At 35.3% G+C, this 22,439-nt stretch overlaps 1 protein-coding gene across 1 annotated transcript in view; it reads right to left on the reverse strand.

Moving 5' to 3' along the window:
- Positions 1 to 416: 416 nt before the first annotated feature.
- Positions 417 to 22,439, reverse strand: part of AHR (aryl hydrocarbon receptor) — a 44,430-nt gene continuing 22,407 nt past the window's right edge. Inside the window, exons 3-11 of the mRNA XM_007946132.2 lie at positions 17,202 to 17,305; positions 14,900 to 14,989; positions 11,959 to 12,082; positions 10,184 to 10,314; positions 8,522 to 8,724; positions 7,689 to 7,798; positions 6,852 to 6,993; positions 3,442 to 4,678; positions 417 to 563 (exon numbers count right to left, since the gene is read on the reverse strand). Of these exons, the coding sequence (XP_007944323.1) occupies positions 417 to 563; positions 3,442 to 4,678; positions 6,852 to 6,993; positions 7,689 to 7,798; positions 8,522 to 8,724; positions 10,184 to 10,314; positions 11,959 to 12,082; positions 14,900 to 14,989; positions 17,202 to 17,305 (2,288 nt within the window). The remainder of the gene's footprint in view (positions 564 to 3,441; positions 4,679 to 6,851; positions 6,994 to 7,688; positions 7,799 to 8,521; positions 8,725 to 10,183; positions 10,315 to 11,958; positions 12,083 to 14,899; positions 14,990 to 17,201; positions 17,306 to 22,439) is intronic.

The following is a 22,439-nucleotide window of genomic DNA, read 5'->3' on the forward strand; positions in this document are numbered from 1 at the left end:
TTAGCTTTGTAACTTTGTATTTGACATACTAATAAGAGTCCAAAAGGTCAAAACTTGAAGTATTTCTTTTTTATTCTGACATAAATAATTTGAATAGGGAAAATTTTCTTATTTAAAAGAATCTGAAAATTCCCCTGAATAACTTTTGCATATGTTATGGGGCTCAGAATAATGTGAAATCTCACTATTCTGTGGCAGCATAGACTACAAAACACAATTTTTTCTTTTATTTTTTGACTTGTTTTCCCAAAATGTAAATTAAAAGTGTGGTTTGGAGTAACAGTGTGAACAATATGCATCAATACTCCCATACACACTTGCTGATGCCCAACCCTGACAGTTCTATTACTCTGCAATCCTTCACGAGCTAATTTAAGCAGCATCTAACAAACACCAAGGTGGAAACTGGCTTGAAATTACAGAAATCCACTGGATGTCATATCAGAGAAAGGTTTGGCTTCTGACGGATGATGAAGAGGCCGAAGATGTGTGGTAGTCTGAGTATTATTTAAGGTATTTAATTCAGCAGGGTATGTTTCATTTAGAACACCTCCATTCTGAAACTGAAAATAAACATAGCAATGCCACCTATTAGAATAACTTTTCAAATACCACAAGCCATTAAATAACATGTTAACATATAATTTTAAAATCTCAATCCTGTATGCTATTAAACTTCAAATTTGTTTACTACTGCAAAATCTTAAACCCTTCATTTGGTGAAGATTTGTTGCATTAAAAACCTTTGGGTTTCTCTATTAATTTGACAAGAAATCTTGTAGATGGTACAAGTAAGTAATATAACTGTTTTCACTTCAGATTTGAGATTCTGTACATTAGGAGAGTATCTGATCAGTAAGTTGTCTTTGGTAGGATAGAACTGATGGGTAAAGTGACAGTTAAATAATCTCTGTCATAAGCAGGTGACCAGAACTACTCTCAGCCAACTTCCGGGTAGTGATTAATTGATGACATTCAGGATTACTACAGGGCCCTGCTACTGTACGGAAACCACCTTTTCAAAATTTACCCTAATAGGTGGAAACCAAAACTACAGTATGATGAAATGTATGAACTATAATAAACTTGCAGATAACCTAAAACTTTTCCAGAAGAGGTCACTTCTGATTTTCTAAGGGGTTCTTAATATTCCTAAAATATTATATACCAGTTATAATTACCTTAATTTCTTATATGCAATATACTTTTAATAAACAGATACCACTATTAGTATTACTATTAGTATTACACTAATACTCTTTCTTGCCTTCGTACACTGAATACAGTCCGGTTTCTGTAACTGCTATTAAAAAAAGAGAAAAGAAGGCAAGCAGGGAAGGAGGAACCAAAGACGAACAATGGAAGGTTGGATATGAAGCTATATGCCAGAGTCATTGCAGTACAAAGTCTATAGGGTTTCACAGATCATAGAGCCTTTATATTTTAGTATTTAAAATTATTTAAACTTTCAAAAACATTAAAATCATGCCCTTAAATGCTTTAAATAAATTCTACCTTTCTAACCCACCAGCCACTCCTCAGAAGAAAGGCTGGGCAATCTACTTCCATAGTGATACTGCCTCGGAAACCCAAGGAGGGGTCGCTATGAGTCGGGGCCGACTCGATGGCAAATAACAACAACAACAACAACAAAGTCTATATAACATTAGGCTTTAGTAATCAAAATGCTGATTACTCCAAAAGATCCTCCAAAACATATACTGAATGTGCAGTAAAAATCACATCATCTGGCTTCTTCAATGAATGGCAGCTTTGTTGAGTCTTCAACTGGAAGGTAATATTATTTTGTAATGATAGGTTTTGAATGACTCATCAGTCATAGCACAATGCAGGTAATTCTCTTTAAACACACTGTCTACAACAGTGCTCTGCAACAGGAATAGAATGTGAGCTACTTATTTAATTTTAATTTTTCTAGTAGCCATATTAAAAAAGTAAAATTAATTTTACTAATATATTTTATTGAACCTAATATAGCCACAATTTTATCATTTCAACACATAATCAATAAAAAAATGTTGATATATTTTACATTTCTTTTTCACACTAAATATTAAGTCTAAAATCTGTGTGAAATCTGTGGGCTAATTTACATTCACAAAATGTATCCATCTGAACTAGTCACATTCCAAGTGCTCAACCCACACATGTGGCTAGAGAGTACCCTAGTGGAATGTGCGGGATTACAGAATTATTATCTTATCATTCATAATGAAGCAATTACAAAGTGAGGAGGGAGCAACACACTGTCAAGAACTTGTATGGTGCTAATGCAAACCCCATTCAAAATGTGATTTTAAATAATTAAATAACTTTCCAAATTATTTTACTCAAGACTGAAGTACACTGTCACTCCGCACATCCTTACAGTGCAGCAATGCTATGAGACAGACTGTAACTGAATACTAACTTTTAATATATTTGAAGGAAGTGAGGAATATAACTAAAAAAATCATCACTTTCTATTTAAAAAGATCATATACAACCACATAAACCCAATGTATGAAAACATTAGGAAAACAGGGATAAAGGTTTATGCCACTTTTTAAAATTCTTATACTCTAATACACAGTAAACAGGGACCAATGAACTTAATTTTAGTCAGAATATACTTTGCAACTAAACTTAAATATACTTCCCTGGGTGGCCAAAGAGAGCAGCCACCATCATTATGTTAACTCTTTTTAAAAAATATGAATATCCTTTAGATCTATTTAAAGTGTGCTTGCTATTAGAAGGGTTCTGATGACACATTCAAATAAAAATACAGTATTAAGGTTAACTTCCACTGAAGAAAGCCAGCTGAGTTGGCCTTTGTACAGAATGCCATAAAAAAAAATTCCATCTTAAAGGATCATCACATGAGGATCTGACAGGTATCACGGAGAGATGAGCAGAGAACCTGGAGGAGCCTATGGCTGAATTCCAGGGATAATCTAGGAAAAAGACATTCTAGGAAAGAATAGGACATTTGATTTTACCCAGTATCAAACATACATAAAAGTTTGAGCTTCAAAAAACTAAGTTTAAAAATTCAAATATGTTTTTAAAGTTTGAATTTTTAAAAGGCCATATACTTTTTAACAGATTGAAAAAGATAACCAAATTTCCTATTCTAAACAAGATACTCTTAACTAGTTTCATCTGGTAACTTAGATCATCTTCCATTAAGGGAATTTTTCATTACTTTAGTCCCTGATTTCTTTCTCCTTTATGTTTTAGATGAATACGTTACACTTACATTAATAACGTAGTAGAAAAACTACTGGCTTATTAAAAGACAGCAGTCACAGATACAATTAGAAATGCTCTCACATGAACACTACAGGTAATAAAAAAATAAAATCTAATCCCTGACAAATTTACAACTCGTATCTACTCATTTGTAAGGTAGTTATTCAGTCTCATAAAAACCCTTACCTCATTTAGAAATGTCTGTGGGACTGGGATTGCTGGCTCATACTGCATCTGATCCAACTGGACGTGCTGAGTTTCAGGCTGGCATTGATACATGGACATGGCCCCAGCATAACAAGTCTGAGGAGTCACTACACTTGACTGTGGATTTATTCCATGTTCTTGGTTTCCGGCAACTTGTAAACAATGGACAAAACCTTCAAAATTAGAAGTTGTACTAGGGTATGGGGATGGTTCGAAATTCCCTATAGGAAAGTCCAACTGAGTACACTTGGATTGTTGTGATAACACAGATTGACTACAGGGAATAAAGTTCTGTGTATAAGGTATAGTACTGATCTCAGATTTGTAGGGAAATTCTTGATTAGTCCCATGTAAGTCTGAAAAGACACTGTATTGTTGTAGATCTTGCTGAGGACAACTGAAAGTCACAGGTTGGTTAGAATCCCAATCTGCAAACATGCCATTCACTTGCATATGCTTCATTTTCTGACACAGTTGCTGCTGCTGTTCCACTACCTGCTTTTGGTGGTGCTGCAGCTGCGGCTGTTGTTCTAACTGGAAGTGCTCCTGCACCATACAGTTTGAGTTCAGAACCATGGATTGTTGTTGGTAACCTGAACACATGGTGGTAGACTTATTTAAAGAATCTTGAACATACGTCAGGACTTCATCTGCTATGTCTATGTCTCCGAAGTCATCATCACCAGAAAAGTCAGCTCTGAAAAATTCCTCATTCTGCTGCATGTGTTTGATATCTTCAAAATCAATACCTAAGTCTTCCATAATGCTGTACAAATCACTATTTTTATTATCCTGAAAGACCCCTGCATGACCTCCAGAGAGTATCATTTCCTGAGATTGACTAATTTGCTTATTTTTCAGGATATTATCATTTTCTATTGGTGTAATATTATCTTGCCAATTACTGCACTCATTCATAGATTTGTTTAAAAAGTTTCTTTCAAAGGGTACAGTATTTGAAGCTGGATAGAGATAAATAGACTCATCTTGTTGCATCAAGGCACCCAGGAGGGAACTGGGATTGAGAGAATCCTTATTTAAAGCTGATTTAGTAGCACAGTCTTTTTCACTAGTGCTCCTTTTAGTCCTTACTGGTAAGGGATCCATCATGGGAGGAAAAGGGCTGGTTACCTCATACAACACAGCTTCTCCAGTGGTAAACATAAAAGGTAACTTCATATTTCGTTTTCGTAAATGCTCTGTTCCTTCTTCATCTCTAAAATTGTGTGTAAGAAAGTTTGCATATATTAGGAAGAATTCTTCTATTATCAACATTTTAAAAGAAAACATTTCATAGGAAGAGAAAGAGCAAAGCAAAAGAACAGTCTTTAATTGCGTTGACTAGAGAGAATTTATTTTAGCTAAATACCGTAAGGATTATTGCTATAAATTGTTTTTCTTCAGGCAAAAATAAATAAATAAATAAATAAATAAGAAGAAAGTTAAATGATCTAGGACCTGTCCACAATATAGCAATTAATTCCACACTGAGGTTACATCCCTACATGACACCATGGGGAAAAAAAAAAAAATTTCTGGTGGAAAAAAGATATTAATATATAAAAACAAACTGAAAATTTAAGAGTCTGATTAGGAGAGGTATGTGTAAATAAAATATAAAACTCAGAAGCTATAAAGGAAGATTGGCAGAACTGGCAACATTAATATTAAAAACTTTTGTATAGCAAAAGAATTCATAAACCAAATTAAGGTATGTTGTTGTTGTTGTTATTTGCCATCGAGCTGGACCCGACTCATAGTGACCCCTCCATGGGTTTCCGAGGCAGTATCACTATGGAAGTAGATTTGCCCAACCTTCTTTCTGAGGAATAGCTGGTGGGTTTGAACTGCCAGCCTTCTGGTTAGCAGTCAAGTGCCTTAGGCACTACGCTACCAGAGTTCCCATAATTAAGATATAGAGAAAAATATTTGTAACTTATATACAAGTGATTGAAAAGCGGTGCAGTGGGGGCAAGATGGCTTTTTCAATAAATGGTCTTGTCAATAAATGTTCCTGGTCAATAAGATAACCATATTGTGGGGGGGCGATCAGCATGGGTCCTTACCTCAAGCCATATACATAAATCAGCTCTCCTGAGTGAGAGAACACATTTGCAATACAAATATTTGACAAAGAACTCACTTCCAGAATATATAAGAAAGTCTTACAAGTCAATGCTGCACTTAGAAAATACTGATGACACAGTGCCTAAGGCATTTGGCTGCTAACCAGAAGGGTGGCTCCATGGAAGGAAGATGGGACAATAATCTACTTCTGCAAAGATTCGCCACCTCAGAAACCTAATGGGGGTCACCAAGAGTTGAAATCAACTCAATGGCAATAATTTTCCTTCTATTTTATAGATGGTACTAGCTTTTATTCTTCCTTTCACACACCCAGAACTAAATATTTATTTATACAACTCAACACTTTTAGTCAGAACTTTGGTGGTTCCTGCCTTTCATGCAGGAGACAGGTTTCAATTCCTGGCCAATGTACTTCCTGTGCAGCCACCAGCCATCTGTCAGGGGAGCTGTGTGTTTGCTATAATGCTGAACAGGTTTCAGTGAAGACAGATTACGATGAGAAACCTGTTGATTTACTTCTGAAAATTAGCCAATGAAAACCCCATGGAATACTATGGTCCAATCCGCAATCAGTCATAGGGATGGCCCAGGACTGGGCAGTATTTCATTTTGTTGTATATAAGGAGGGTGAGGCTGAGCTCTGGTGGCGTAGTGCCTAAGGCATTTGACTGCTAACCAGAAGGCTGGCGGTTCAAACCCACCAGCCACTCCTCAGAAGGAAGGTTGGGCAATCTACTTCCATAGAGATACCACCTTGGAAGCCCAGGGAGGGGTTGTTATAAGTCGAATTGACTCGACGGCAGTGAGTTTGGTTTTTGGTTTAGAACAACAACAACAATATACTTAGTTATTGTCAATTCGATCCTCTCGGTATCTCTTACCTATGCCCTCTCTCTTATCTCTCTCTCTCTCTATATATATCCTGTCGTTGTTGTTATGTGCTGACAAGTTGGACCCGACTCATAGCGACCCCTCCTTGGGTTTCCGAGGTGGTATCACTATGGAAGTAGATTGTCCAACCTTCCTTCCGAGGAGTGGCTGGTGGGTTTGAACTGCCAGGCTTCTGGTTAGCAGTCAAGTTCCCTAGGCACTATGCTACAGAATTTAGTCTAGAAATAAATTGAAAAAGCTGAGATATCTATATGCATATGTATATCGATATCTCAGCTTTTTCTATTTATTTCTAGACTAAATTCTCTTAGAATGATTTTTTTTATTTAAGAGGGCTTTATAAATCCAAATGTTATCAATATATAAAAAAAAAAATGAAACCGCAAAATATTTTAAGTCTTTATTCTTACGTTAGAGGTCTTTGAGTTGCAATGATATAATCTGGTCTTCCATTTTTATAAACTAAGCGTGCATTAGACTGAACCCATGTCCATCGATTTTGTTTGGTAAGAAGCCTGAACACTGTCATGCCACTCTCTCCAGTCTTAATCACTAAAACAAAATTTTAAAAATTAAATTATCAAACACAAAGTCAAAATATTGAAGAGAATCTCTGAAACAAAGCTCCTCAGATATATAAATGTATTTCATTTATCAACAAAGAAGAGAATTATCTTGACAATATTTTTTTTTACCACAGCATATTAAAATGCATGAAAACAGTTCCTAACAAATGATTTTATCTTATTTCAGTAAATTTTTTAAAAAAAGATTAAAGGGAAGATTATGTACCAATCAGACTATTCCAGTAACACATATGAAACTACCAATAAAATGTAGATGTTTGGGAGAAAAAAATTAGATAATAAATTAGATAATTTTTTTTTTCTCATTTTAAATACAGAATGTTTTCCTATAGCTTAAAATAGCACTATAAAATTTAAAAGTTTATATCAATATCAACATAAAGTTATGAATTAAATGATATCTTAAAAAATTTCTGAGCAAAAGTAAAGCTTTATCAACCAAAATGGTCATTTTCATAGTGATTAACATTCCACATTCCTGTGTGGCAGCTACAGAGCAGTTAAATAAAGAGCAGTAATTTTGGTTACTGGTTTTATGATACTGATCAGACTGTATCCATACAGTTTCTTCAAACACATTACCGTAACTAGTAAGTTGAACTATGTACTAGAATAATACCACTTTTTTCCTTGCCATGTTCATAAGGAACTATAACTTACTCCGGATGTGGTTCTCAGCACAATAGAGCATATCAGCAGCATGAATAAACTGATATCCTGATCCCCGCATGCACAGCTCTGCTTCAGTATAGCCTAAGACAACTCTTCCTCTGTTTTAAAAAAGGTAGAATATGAATGAATTTAAAATGTCACCTTGGTTAAATTCATTGGTTATATGCTACTTTCTGCAATTGTTTTATTTGACATTCAGAATTTTAAATTAGTAGGTAGAAAAAATTAACCATTATCTATGTAACACTTTTGCTTCTGGCCACAAATTAAAGTTTGCCCTATTTTGTCTCCTGAATAAAGACCATAAAAACTAGTGTGGCTAAAGATGAATCTTAAAGAGCAAATTATGTACATAAAATTCATGATGTTTATACTTTATTTCTTTTGAGCAAAGTTTTCCTATTACTTCTCTGAATTCCCACATTAGAAAGGAGACTAACCATGGTCATGGAGAGAATGTTTAATATCAGGTTGTACACTTCACAATTTTCCAAGAGTGATTAAACTTTTACAGCTAAAAATAAAATAAAATTTTTATATGTAAAAATGTAAAACAAACAAATGGCATCAGGACATTAAGTCTTACTGACATAAGGTGTATTATCTTTATAATATGGAAACTGTGGAAAGTATTGTAAAAAAATTGCAAAATACTAGGATGATTTGTGACACTTGTAAAATTACTCTAAAAGGTTATCTACTAAAACGTAACAATAACCAGGTCCTCTGTAACCAGGATTATGATCTACACTATATGTTTTACATCCTTAAAGAGATTTATTGCAACAGAGCATATATTTGATTAAATAAGTCTCACTTACTTGGCATCACAACCCAGAGGTGTAAAGTCTAGTTTGTGTTTCGTTCTAAAGATGAAATTTTTGGTTCGGATTTCAAGTATTGATGGTGGCTGAAGTGGAGTAGCTATTGCAAACAAAGCCAACTGAGGTGGAAGTATTGATCCATCTTTCCCTTTCTTGTTCTGTCCATGAAGATACTTTAACCTCCCCTGGAAATTCATTGCCTTAAAAAACCAAAAACAGTTCATTAAAATTAATAGTTTAAAATAGTTCCTCCTCAAAAGACTTAACCATGACCACTTTTAGAGTTCTTCATAATTCAGAGATAAAATCTCTGAGGCTCATGACTGCTACCTGTTTTCATTCCTCTTCTCCACAGGAAGCCCTGTAACTAAGGTTTTATGAAGTAGTATGAGGCAGCATGAGGAAGGTAGTATGAGGTTTATGAGGAATATCTCAAAAGGTAGGGTGAGGGATTGGTAAGAAAAGGGAGCCACTCCTTGCTCCTAATTAATAATGGTCATAACAGGACTACTTGTATCATTTTCTGAGCCTGCCATTGCTGAGCACAGTGCTTTGCTTATTTCCTGAATGAAAGAACAGTGATAAAACCATCAAATAAACATTAATTTTCATACATACATGGTTATGTGTGCTAATCACCCATATAGAGACCAAAGTACAACTTTATTAAAACACTGAAATGAATCATTACAAAGCCACATAAAAAAATGCAGAGCTCTATCATAGTGAAAATGAAAATAATAACTTTAGAAAACACAGGAAACAAAGATAATTTATATATTAACATGATCAGTTTAATTCATTAAGATAATGTATCAAGGCGAGGATTAATTCTGAGGTCAATTTGATGTAGCACAAGAAAGAAAAGACCCTATTACACATAGAAATTCAATCTCAGAGATACATTCTTTGATCACCAGTAGTGGGAAAACTTTCTCAAAGCATAATTCTTCCCTATGTCAGCAGCATTATCTTCAGAAAGAATCCTACCCCCACCTCACCCCCAAAATTATGGGTTGCTAATGTTTAAGATTCAGTCATCCATTTAAAATTCCCAATAACTCACAAAATGAATATACAACAAGCTTTGTATTCTCTTCTCCTGTACCCAGTGGAGTGAAATGTGGTAAGAATAAAGACAATTGAGAGGATGGACCACCTCTACTCTGAGTATCCCATCTAAGCTGCTCCCTACAGTTATTCCACACAGGTATTCAAATTTTGTAACCAGAAAAACATCCTATACAATAGGATGATTCTGCAACAATGCATATACAATAATTCCTCTATATGGCAGTTATTCCAAACTTGTGGAAAAAGGCTATGATTTTGTCTGTCTAGCAGATATTAAATCCCAAGACAGTAAACATCCTATTAGTATAGAAGGACTAGACAGTTCTCTATCATATGCCTAAAAATTCCTAAAAATAAGTAAAACACAAGTTTACATGCTGTTTCATTCAATCACTGTTAACTATACCCTAAAGGATAGTTTTTTGGGTTATGGGAAATAATAAAAATCTGAATTCTGTGGTAGTAGTCTTTAAAAAATGAACTCAAATATAATCAAAGAAAATAAGAGTGAAAGAATTCATTTCTCTTTTTTTGTTTTCCATAATTTAATGCTAAATGTTACTACCATAAGGTTTTACACCTTACCAGAAAACCAGATGAATTATCCAGCAGACACCTTAGTCGGCATATGAAGCACCTCTTCATAAAGGAGGAGTTTTCTGGAGGAAGCTGGTCTGGGTCATAATAGACTGCTGGCTGTGGAAGGCTATTAACTTCTGTAGACATAATAGTAACACAAATTTACTTTCCATTTCACTACAAAATTATTTAGTGTATGAATAACTGAAATTGGTGTTAACTTCTAAGCTGAAGTCTATTCTGAATACAAAAAAATAACCATTTTCAGAAGAGGAACTAATAAAAAGAAACTTGTAACATATTGAACATCACTTTTACTACATAGAACTTCACCTACTTTTGTTTCTATTTGTATTGAATTAACACTATTAACAATTTCCATTTTTTCTAATGCCTTTTCTTTTTAAGACTTTCATGTTGCTATTGTTATGTGCCGTTGAGTCAGACCCGATTCACAGTGACCCCTCCTTGGGTTTCCAAAGTGGTATCGCTATGGAAGTAGATTGCTCAACCTTTCTGCTGAGGAGTGGCTGGTGGGTTTGAACTACCAGCCTTCTGGTTAGCAGTCAAATGCCTTAGGCACTACACTACCAGAGCTCCTAACATTCTCACAGACATCTAAAAACACTGCTTGTATCGAGAAAAGCTTTTCTCTACTTGTATACGTTATTTCACTTTTTCATTTGCTGCAGTTTAACACAGAGCAATTTACATACATTGCAGTATCAATCTTGGACATTCCTCCATTTTTCAAGATGATGCAAAGTTATTATCTTATCACTTACTACGGCACTACTCGTTTGAAACTTATTAATGGCTCTTATCTGCCAAATATTCCTCAGCTCATTTAGATCCTGTGAGCTGACTCAAGCCTAGACCTATAGACTCATATCTTTTCATTCCTTCTCTAACTTTGCCATGGAATTTTATGCTCCTAACTGGTAGCCAGAAGGCTGGAGGTTCAAACCCACCAGCCACTCCTTGGAAGGAAGATGGGGCAATCTACTTTCGTAGTTATACTGCCTCAGAAACCCAAGGAGGGGTCACTATGAGTCAGGTCGACTTGACGGCACATAACAACAACAACAAAAATGGAGTCCCTAAGGAGCTCTGGTGGTGCAGTGCCTAAGGCATTTGACTGCTAACCAGAAAGGTGGAGATTCAAACTAATCAGCTGCTCTGCAGGAGGAGAATGGGGCAATCTACTTCCTTAAAGATTTACTGCCTCAGAAACCCAACGGGGGTCACTATGAATCAGAATTGACTCTATAGCCCTGAGTTTGGATTTTCTTGGAATGGAGTCACTAAGGAGCCTTGGTGGCACAGTGGTAAAGCACTTGGCTGCTAACAGAAAGGTCAACGGTTTGAATCCACCAGCCATATCGTGGGAAAAAGATGTAGCAGTCTGCGACCACTAAGTTTACAGCCTTGGGAAACCTGAGGAAATCCAAAGGTGTATACTCCATCCTACGGGGTCTCTGAGTTGGAATTGACTCAAAGGCAATGGGAAAGTTCCTGGGTGCTGCAACTGGTTAAGCACTTGACTAGCTGGAAGGCTGGTGGTTCAAATCCATTCCAAGGCACCTCAGAAGATAGCCCTGGTGATGGGACTCTGAAAGGTCACAGCCTTGAGGCAGGTTCTATTCTAAACACATGGTGTTGCCATTAGTCTGAAATAACTCAAGGGTAAGTAAAAACAGTAACAAAGGTTCAATGTTTCCCTTAACAAAATGATACTAAAAAGTCAACAAGACTGTTATATGTTATCAAAACATTCTTACCATCAATTCTTTGTCCAGAGTCCGCACACTGTGAAGGGTTTAATGCCCAGTGTAGTTGACGCTGAAATTCAGCTCGGTCTTCAGTATGGATAAGTTCATACACACTCTGATGTATGACATCAGACTAAATTAAAAATATGGAAGGAAATAAAAGTACAAATTGTAAATTAAAAAATAAAATTAACATAATTTCAAAACTTGTCTAGATTATTGGATGCTTGTTAGTGAAGACAGATGCAAATCAAATGTTTGCCAAATCTCTCTAGTAATCCAACATAAGAAAAGCTAGAAAAAGAGATCTGCATTATAACTGACAAGCCAAAAGTTATTTCCCATCCCTTCCCAAGATGAATGCTAGGGTTCACTCAAATAGTAACCTCCCCATTCCTTAAAGGCAACATGTTAAGTTCTGCTTTCTTGTTTATCCTACCTCTTCTAGGAAATCCTTCCGGAATACCCAGTCCTCTGACTTCTCTAAGCTTAACAGTATTCATTATGAATTTTCTTCACTGTTCTAATAGTTTTATTTGTATTAAATTTTTACTCATAAAGATAAGGGATTGAGCCTTTACCATGTCAGAATCCCTCTGACCTCCTGCCCCTCTATAAACAGTACTGTGCTCAGGCTGCAGACCTTAAACTAGTGTTTTTCTAACTTGTTTTTCATGGCAGTTCTTAGTAAGAGATACATTTTTCCCACATGATGTATGCATGTGCATGCACACACACACATATACTAGGAAAAAAGTTTCATAAAAATATGATGTGTGATCATATTGTGTAATCTATGTTATTTTACTCTATTAAATTCTAAGCAACTAAAGAAAAAGGTTGGTAGTCATCCACTGTATCAACTTCATTACCAAGTAACAGGTCACAACTTGTAGTTTTAAATATAGTACCTTAAATCACCACCCATGCCAGCCAGAATGTTTTCTTAAAGAATATACAAGCTATGTGAGAAAAAAAAATCTCTCTGATTTTAACTGATATGAATAAAAATATCAAATTATAATTAAGATAGGTATATAAACTTATTAAGTTCCAAACAGGCTTTTCTATGGATGTTAATGTATTTTCTTTAAAATACAGGAAAAATGAAAATTAGGATTTGTGCCTACAGCTAGATACCACTACTTTAGTTATCTACTTATAAGTCTCCCTAAGACCTTAATCTGCATTTAAACCATCTCTATTCCATCCATTACACAACTCTCAGTTACCTAAAACACAGGTTGGAGCATAAACTTTTTTTTTTTTTTTTTACAAAAACCTTTAGTGGCTTTGATTGTGCATACACTACAGCCTAAACTGAAGTTCATACAACAGTGTTATAGAGACAGTGTTATTCATTCAGCATCCTCTGTGTGGGATGGTTGTAATTTCAATTTTATTGGCCCCACTCTGAATGAAGGTGCCCTAGTCATGCAGTGGGTAAATGCTCAGCTGGTAACTGAAAGGTTAGCAGGAAACTACCAGCTTCTCTGCAGGAGAAACATGTAGAAGTCTGTCTCCATAAAGATTACAGCTTTGGAAACCCTTTAGGACAGTCCTACTCTGTCCTGTAGGATTGCTATAGGTCAAAATTGACTTCCTGGCAATGGGTTGGGTTTCATTTAGTTTGGTTTACTCCAACTGAAATGAACTCTCTGGGAAAGAGACTTAGAGATTTTATCAAGTTCTACCCGTGATTCTTATGCATATTACAATTTGAGAACAGCTGGTGTAAAAGAAAGGAGTCCTGCTAATGCTGTGGTTAAAGTGCTTGGCTGCTAACCTAAAGATTGGTGGTTCAAAAGCACTAGCTGCTCCAAGAGAAAGACATGGCTGCTCCTGTAAAGATTTACAGCCTTAGAAGCCCTATGCGGCAGCAGTTCACACCACTCTGTCCTAAAGGGTCACTATGAGTCGGAATCAACTCAATGGCAGTGGGTTTCAGTTTGTGTATACAAGAATAGTTAGCATTCAAGAGTACTTACAATCTGTTCTCAAATCGTATCTGATGCTCTTGTCCCTCAAATATGCCAAAAATGTTACAACTCCATTTATTCACCATTCATTTAATAACACTCAAGCCAGACACATTTGCTTCCTTTGACAACTTCTAGTCTGCTGCTTATTGTAAGTACTTATATAAGTAAATAAACTTATGTAACTTTACTTATGTAAGTACTGTAAGTACTGTACTTATATTTTCCCTTCCTCTGTTCCATCAATTGTCTACCTAAATAAATCTTATATAGTCTTTAGGTTAGCTTAAATAGTATGTCCTGGAGGAAAGCTTCTATACTCTATTGTTGTTGTTGTTGTTGTTATGTGCCATCAAGTCAGCCCTGACTCATAGCGACCCCTCCTTGGGTTTCCGAGGCAGTATCACTACGGAAGTAGGATTGCCCAACCTTCCTTCCGAGGAGTGGCTGGTGGGTTTGAACCACCAGCTTTCTGGTTAGCAGTCAAGTGCTTTAGCCACTATGCTACCAGACCTCCCTCTATACTCTATATTAAGTCATAATTAAAAGTACAAGCCATAGTATTTTGTTTGCACATTTACACAGCACTTGATTCACTTCATAGCAGCTATATGTCCCTGACTAACCACTAATTATTTGTTGGCATATATTTTTATTCTGCTCTCCCAACCAAATCTATCCCTGGCCTGAAATAATTTTATATATATACAGGAGATGCTCAAATAAGTGAAAGTAGCACAATATTCATGAATCATATAAACATTTAAAAAAATTATAATGTAGTAAATTACTAATATTAGAAAAAATACTTTTTCTTTCAGCAAAAATAATTTTTTTTTCTACAACATATATATATGAATTGATATCATATAGACAAAATGTCAACTGTTTTGCTAAATTATAAAATACATAATAGAAAGTTAATTTTCTAAAAACGTTGGTTTCTACTGATGTAAGAAAAATATATTTACCTGCTGAAACCCCAGATAATCCTGTATAGTAGACGAAGCATAAAAGATCAAAGCATCTACAGTGACAACCAATACAAATCCATTTAGAGCCTATTGGGAAAAAAAACAAGGACAGAAAATGGAACGATAAAAAAATAATTGGTCCAAAGCAAGCAAGAAGGGAGAGAAAGAGCAGCACAATATAGATGGAAAACACAAAATAAAATAGAAAGCATGCAATAAGATGGTGGATTTAAACCTAAATATATTGGTAATTACATTAAATTCAAGTGGACTAAATGTGGTATCACTACAGAAGTAGACTGCCCAACTTTCCTTCTGAGGAGTGGCTGGTGGGTTTGAACTGCCAGCCTTCTAGTTAGCAGTCAAATGCTGTAGGCACTACATCACCAGAGTTCCTAAATGCTGTGTATTTTGTAATTTTTACATTTGTATTAAATGTGTATTATATGTATTTTAAGTACATTCATCACGTATATGTTGTATTATGTTTTTCAATAAAGTTTTTAAATGCTTTGCAGTATTTTGAGAGTATTCAAATTTCAAATTGCATTGGTGTTTGAAATGTGTTTGTATAAGAAAAGATCCTTTCTATCTAGATTTCTCGTTCTAATGATCAACAAGTACCTTTATTCACTTTCTTCTTCCATAAAAATAGTGTGGCAGATTACAGTAAATGGTGTCTATACATTTTGTTTTTTGAAAAATGTGTATAGTATATTTAAACCAAAAATCTGAAACATGACGGAGAGGAAACATATACTCGACTAAAGTTATTAGAATTGAGGAAAATTTAGCCATAAGCTTTTTTTGTCAAATCAAAAGGTATGAGTAAATTCTTCTCATTCCAATGAGAAGTTAATGAAGTGTAATAATTTTAACCATTTTGAAGAGAAGATTTTCAGAGACAAAAATAGAAGCTTTAACTCACAAACATTTAAGAATAACAATATTGTCATTAAGTCACATAACTAAATCTATAACCTTTTTTCCTATTCTCCCTGTGTTTATTCAAGTCCAATTTTAATTAATATTTCTACTCGCCTACTGGATAATGAAACTATCTTAGACCACTAAGGTTTATTGCTATCATGTATTAATTCTACAATTACATAGTTAAGATGTTACTATTTCCTCCTTAAGTTCAATTTGGTACTTGATCTATTATTTGCTATGGCTAACACTTTCTGATTAATTTTGGAAATACGGTAAATGGAGATAAGGTACGGTTTAATGCAAGAACCACGCAGTTTGAAGTCAGACAGATAGGGAATAGACTCCTGTCCCTGTCTCTTATTCACTGCGTGACTTTAGTTATTTTATCCCTTCAAGCTTTAGCATCAACATTTGTAAAAAGGGATTTTATCAGGTGGATATGATGAATATATCCAATTCAGTGCCTGGCACACAATCAATGTAAAATGACACTGTTGTTATAAGTTTGTGGACATGAGCAAGTAAGGACTGACATGAAGATGCTTTGAGAACTATAAATAGCTATATACATAATAGTAATTTATTAAATGTATAATTAACTACTTTATGACAAAGAAAACATACACTACTGGGATTCAAGAGTTAACAAGATGTTGTCCATGTGTTTATGTTGTTCACATGGTCTAGCAGACGCCCTCAATTTCAGATGAGGTCATGTATTCCAGAGACTGTCTCCTTTTCACTCCAATTCTTTTCACCATGGAGATCCCTGCTCTATTATTATATTCTGAGAACATGATCAGAAATTTTTACATGTACAATCAGTGACAAGGACAACATTCTTGGAGTCGTGCAAACATTCTCCTCATCCTTTTCCAGGCTGTTCTTGCCCCATTAACATAAAGTCACTGCCCATCCCCCCGCCAAGTTTCCTATCTAATCTTTTGAGTTGCCATTGTCTATTTGATCTCACATAGACATCTTAAAGAGCTCAATGCTCAAAGCAGATATCTTTACTAGTTAACACCTAAACTATTATTTAATTCTGAAAAGACTTTAGAGGATAGTTTTGGTTTAACGTTTACAGATTATTTCAGGGCTATACTTCATGTGACCCCTTGGCTAAAACCCAAAGAAAAGCTTTCCTATCTAAAGTATAAGCTATGTGGTATACTGCACTTCTGGAGACATATTTATTTACCACATTTCTGTGGTAACTGGTTGATGATCACAAGTTGAAAGGATAAAGTCAGATGCAATGATAGCAACTGTATCAGGAAATAAGAGAATCTGACAAGATGATTAGGAATATGAAAACTATCTGCTATTTCTCCTTATTATAGGAACTGTATTTACTGAAATTTACCTGTAATAAGAACTCTCCTTCTTGTATGTTCAGGCCTTCTCTGAGTTTTGCTCTACAGTTATCCTGGCCTCCATTTCTGTCAGCTGGGGGGGATTTTAATGCAACTGTGGAAAAAGGCAAAGAACAGTGATACAGAATGTAGTTTTTTAGAAGTCTTAATGGAAAACTTTTACACACCAAACAAAGAGACGATTTGGAATATTGGTATCTACTGGTATGATAATGAACTATGTGAGTAACTCTTTTGCCAAATGGACAGTATCCTATTTTATGCTAATAAAATAGAAGAAAGATCTAATTGAGTTGTTAGCTGACAGGCTATTAAAAATAATTTTTGATAAGCTCACTACATGACTTGCCATTTAACTTAGGAGTTTCAAAAATTGCATGACACTAGTATAAACATTTCTTCTCTTTCTACCTACTTTTTATAAGAATAAGTTTCCTCAGAACATACAACTATAAAAATAATTTTAATATCACTACATATCTACACACTGATAAGCTAGCAGAGGAGGGGAAAGAATCAACCATTTCTTATTAACAGATGTATTTTCCAAAAAGTTTAGAATCCTTTTGTCCCCCTACCCCTTAGGTAGTTAGCTGTTAAGTATCATGTTAAATTTATAAATCAACTTAGGGAGAATTGACTTCTTACTGATATTGAATCATCCTACCCAAGAACATACATGCCTTTCTACCTTTTTTGTTTTTTACCTCTAGAGTGTTTTAAAGTTGTCCACAAATTAGATTTGCACATAAGATGAAACCTAGTGAGTTTTCTGTAAAGATAAATTAGAGCATTTAATTGACTATTTTATCCAAATTGATTTGTTGAATGTTTGCTAAAGATGAGCTCTTTAAGCTATGACATGATAAATTAGATGGCAGTACTTCATTGTTTACTTAGCTTTTGTACTCATACTTTTCAGAGGAAAAATATACTAAATTATAAGTATTCAATACACATAACTGTATTGTACGTAGATCTATGACTGCTGACAATATCATCTTGAAGGAACAGATAAATAAAGTTTATTTACTATTCATATAAAACATTTATACATTTCTTCATTATTTATTCTTAAATACTCTATCTTATAAGATGGCTTACCCTTCATTCTATCTTCTAACTGCTTATAGATTGGATATATGAAGAAAAGTCTGATGGGAGGGAAGGATGCTTCTATCACCTGTTTTGCTTACTATTGGAGGTGGAATGCTCTTATGCAATATATTAATGTCCAAAAGGCAGCACAGCCAAATGGAAATGATAATAATAGCTACCATTTATTTAGCATTTTGTCACACATTCACAAACATTATTTCATTTATAAGTATGTGGATGTTGGCATTTGAAAGAACTGGGTTCAAATTTCAGCTCTGTCATTTATTAAATGTAAGAGCAATTCTGAGCCTGTTTCCTATTATATGAAGTGTTTAAAACAAAAAATCTATTCTGCACGGTTGATGTAAAAAATAATGAGACTATATGTGAAGTTCCCAGTACATAGTAGCTCACAAAATGGTAGATCTAATTATTAAGTGTACTTCTCATAGCCTGTGATTGCCTTGCTATAAAGTATAATCTTTTTTAGATAGCATTATAATTTTTCCATTTTTTATGATCTCTTTTAACCTAATATTTAAATAAGAAAAACCCTTAAACAAAACTGATTATGGCATTCCTTTCAAGATCCCCTGTTTTGCTAGGATTTTATTGCACTGAATTTTCTCTAAGCTTGAGCAAAGTATCACATCAAACTTTTTAATGCCTGACATATATTTTCTGGTAAATTATCAGTACTTTCCCCAATGTAGGGAAGTGAAAATCAGTATGTGCCACACCACTAGAAACTTATGCCAAAAATCTTACCTTTGCAGAAGTTAAACATACCACTTTGAAAGAAGAGGCCAAAAGCTTGGCCTCTGAATGCAACAATTTGAAAAGGCCAAAGAACAGACTTCCTTAGGACAAAAAATAGTGTCAGCTAAATTAATTGACCTAATAGTTAATCAAGACCAAAGGAAAGGTTAATTTTCTTTCAATAAAAGGTAGAGAAGACAATAACCTTTTCTCCCTTTCTAGTTTATAAGGGTTTTTTTTTTTTTTTTTGGCTTGCTTTCTAAGGGCTTAAATGCACTAATGTCTCAAAAGGTCAGAGTTAACTATCCATTGCTCTTTTTCTAAAAGCTCCAGTATAAGACACAATTTAAGAGGTATAGCACGTATCTTAAAGACTTGCTGTTAAAAAAAAACCCTCAAAACTCAAACCAAAACTCTTAAATTACTAAGGAAAGTAAGCCTAAAAATAGATATTTTACCTTGTAGACATATTCAATGTCAAATTTTAAAAGTACCATATAAATCATGTTAAGAATCTTTTAAAATTAATTTTAATCATTAGGACTAACATCAGTTCCAATTACTCATTAGTAGCAGAAAAAGACAGATAAACATCAAGGGTTAACTGAAGAAGACTCATTAACAACCTGCAATATGCAGATGACATAAACTTGCTTGCTGAAAGTGAAGAGGACTTGAAGCACTTACTGAGGATGATAAAAGACTACAGCTTTCAGTAGCCTTCAGGTAGCTTATACTTCAACATAAAGAAAACAAAAATCCTCACAGTTGGACCAATAAGCAACATCATGACAAATGGAAAAAATACTGCAGTTGTCAAGGATATCATCTTACTTGGATAAATAATCAGTGTCCATGGAAGCCATAGTCAGGACATCAAATGACTATTGCATTGGGCAAATCTAGCAAAGATGCCGTTTTGAGAACTAAGTTGTGCCTGACACAAGCCATGGTATTTTCAATCACTTCATATTCCTGTAAAAAGCTGGACAATGAATACGGAAGACCAAAGAACACTTGATGTCTTTGAGTTATGGTGCTGGTGAAGATTATGGACTATTCCATGGACTGCCAGAGAATGAACAAATCTGTCCTGGAAGAAGTACAGCCAGCATCTCCTTAGAAGCAAGGATGGTGAGGCTTTGTCTCACTGTGGACATGTTCTCAGGATGGAGCAATCCCTGGAGAAAGACATCATGCTTGGTAAAGTAGAGGGTCAGCAAGAAAGAAGACCGTCAAGGAGATGGACTGACACAGTCGCTGCAATAAGACTCAGACACAGCAACAACTGTGAGGATATTACAGGATCAGGCAGTGTTTCATTCTCTTGTACACAGGGTCCCGGTGAGTCAGAGCTGCCCAGACAGCACCTAACAATAGCAACTGTGAAGCTGAGTAAGAAACAAAAGAGATCGTCCATCTCAGAGTGATTTATGATTTCTTCTTGGGCTTTTAGTGGGGAATTAGCCAATGTAATTAGGTATTAGACAGGCCCTGACTTTAAGCAGGACATATAAACTATGGACATGAACAACTGAAGAAGAATGTTATAAATTATTAAGCACCAACATGGGATGTAATTAAAAATGGGGATTTGAAAGCAAGAAAGAATAAAAAGAACAGATTCTCTGAAAGCAATGTTTGTAATCTAAATGTTGGAAACATAGTATTTAATATGGGTAACTATGCTTAAGTAATAAAAGTTGAGAATGATCATTGGATGGGTCTACCTAACAAAAATAAAGAAATATTTCTGTTGCTTTCATATTTAAGGTTAATCATTGGTAAAAGATTTAGATAAATACGACGCAAAGATAAGGCCAGGAAGGGTGCATTCCATTCCCATTTCCATCTAAAAAAATACTAATGTGACCCTTTAGAAAACTTACTTAATGCCCTGTTTCTCTGTCCATACATATAATTTCTATCCTTCCATGAAACTGTCCCTCTATTTGTTCATCTTATACCTACTACCTCCCCTATGTGAAAATTACTCTATCCATTGCTTTTCTTGATCAGAAAGCAATGTAAGAAAGGTGACATAATATACTGTCACAAGCATTGCCTCCTATCATCTACACCTTGAAAATATTGCTTAGCAATGTTTCATGACACTAATTGAGCATCTACTATGGTAAGCATTTTACATCTTATTTGAACTTCATTTTACTGTCCTAGGAGTCTTTTTAACAGATTAGGAAACTGAGCTTAAGGAGGTTAAGAAATTTTCCCAAGGTCATAAAGCTTTATGTGGTAAAGCTCAGGTAAAAACCCAACCAGCTTGATTCTGAAGGTCAGCTATTATTAACCACCTCCCAGCCTTCTCTCACTCTGTTAACCGCCTTTGACCTTCAGCTTCCTCATCTGTAAAATGAGGACAATCATACCTGTGAGATACCTTCTTGTAACATGCAGAGTACCTGCAACGCCTGGAAGATATCACTGGTAGTCAAGGATAAAATATGTCAAGGATAAAATATTCTGACTTTAAAAAACAAAACAGAACAAAACTCACTGCTGTGGAGTCGAATCCGACTCATAGCAACCCCTCCTGACTTTATAACCCTCAAACCATGATGGACAATTTACATAAAAGTGCACCCAAGCCCACTGCCAGGAAGTCTCATAGTGACCGAACAGAACAGAGTAGAACTGCCCCATAGAGTTTCCAAGGCCATAAATCTTTGAAGAAACAGACTGGCACATCTTTCACCTGTGCAGTGGGCTAATGGGTTTGACCCACCACCAACCCTTTGGTTAACTGACAAGGTCTTTAACCACTGCGCCACCAGGGCACACCAAGGGTTAATAGTCTCATCTCAAAGTGGGAGTTTAATGAACACCTTGTAGGAAGCACTGCTATGACCATCATATGATGGCAAACTGTAAATTGTTATACAAATTGTAGCATAATTGTATGCTTACAGCATTTTAAACATTAGGAGCTCTGGTAGCATAGTGCCTAAGGCATATGACTGCTAACCAGAAGGCTCTAAATCAAACTACAAAATTAATTCAGCAAAGGCATTCTCAGCTGACATCAATAACAAATTCCTTAATGGCCTCTAACAAAAACCAAACCAAACTCACTGCTATCTAGTCGATTCTGACTAATAGCAATCCCCTTTGGGTTTCCAAAGTTGTAAATCTTTATGGAAGTAGACTGCCCAGCCCTCCTTCCACAGAGTGGCTGGTGGGTTTGAACTGCCAACCTTTTGGTTAGCAGTCAAAAATGCTTTAGGCACTATACCACCAGAGCTCCTTTTAAAGGCCTCTATGGGAGCTCTGGTGGCATAGTGGCTAAGGCACTTGACTGCTAACCAGAAGGCTGGCGGTTCAAACCCACCAGCCACTCCTCGGAAGGAAGGTTG

The sequence above is a fragment of the Orycteropus afer genome, unplaced genomic scaffold, assembly GCF_000298275.1.
Source record: "Orycteropus afer afer isolate SDZICR_OR568_19922 unplaced genomic scaffold, OryAfe1.0 scaffold00008, whole genome shotgun sequence".
Taxonomy (NCBI): Eukaryota; Metazoa; Chordata; class Mammalia; order Tubulidentata; family Orycteropodidae; genus Orycteropus; species Orycteropus afer.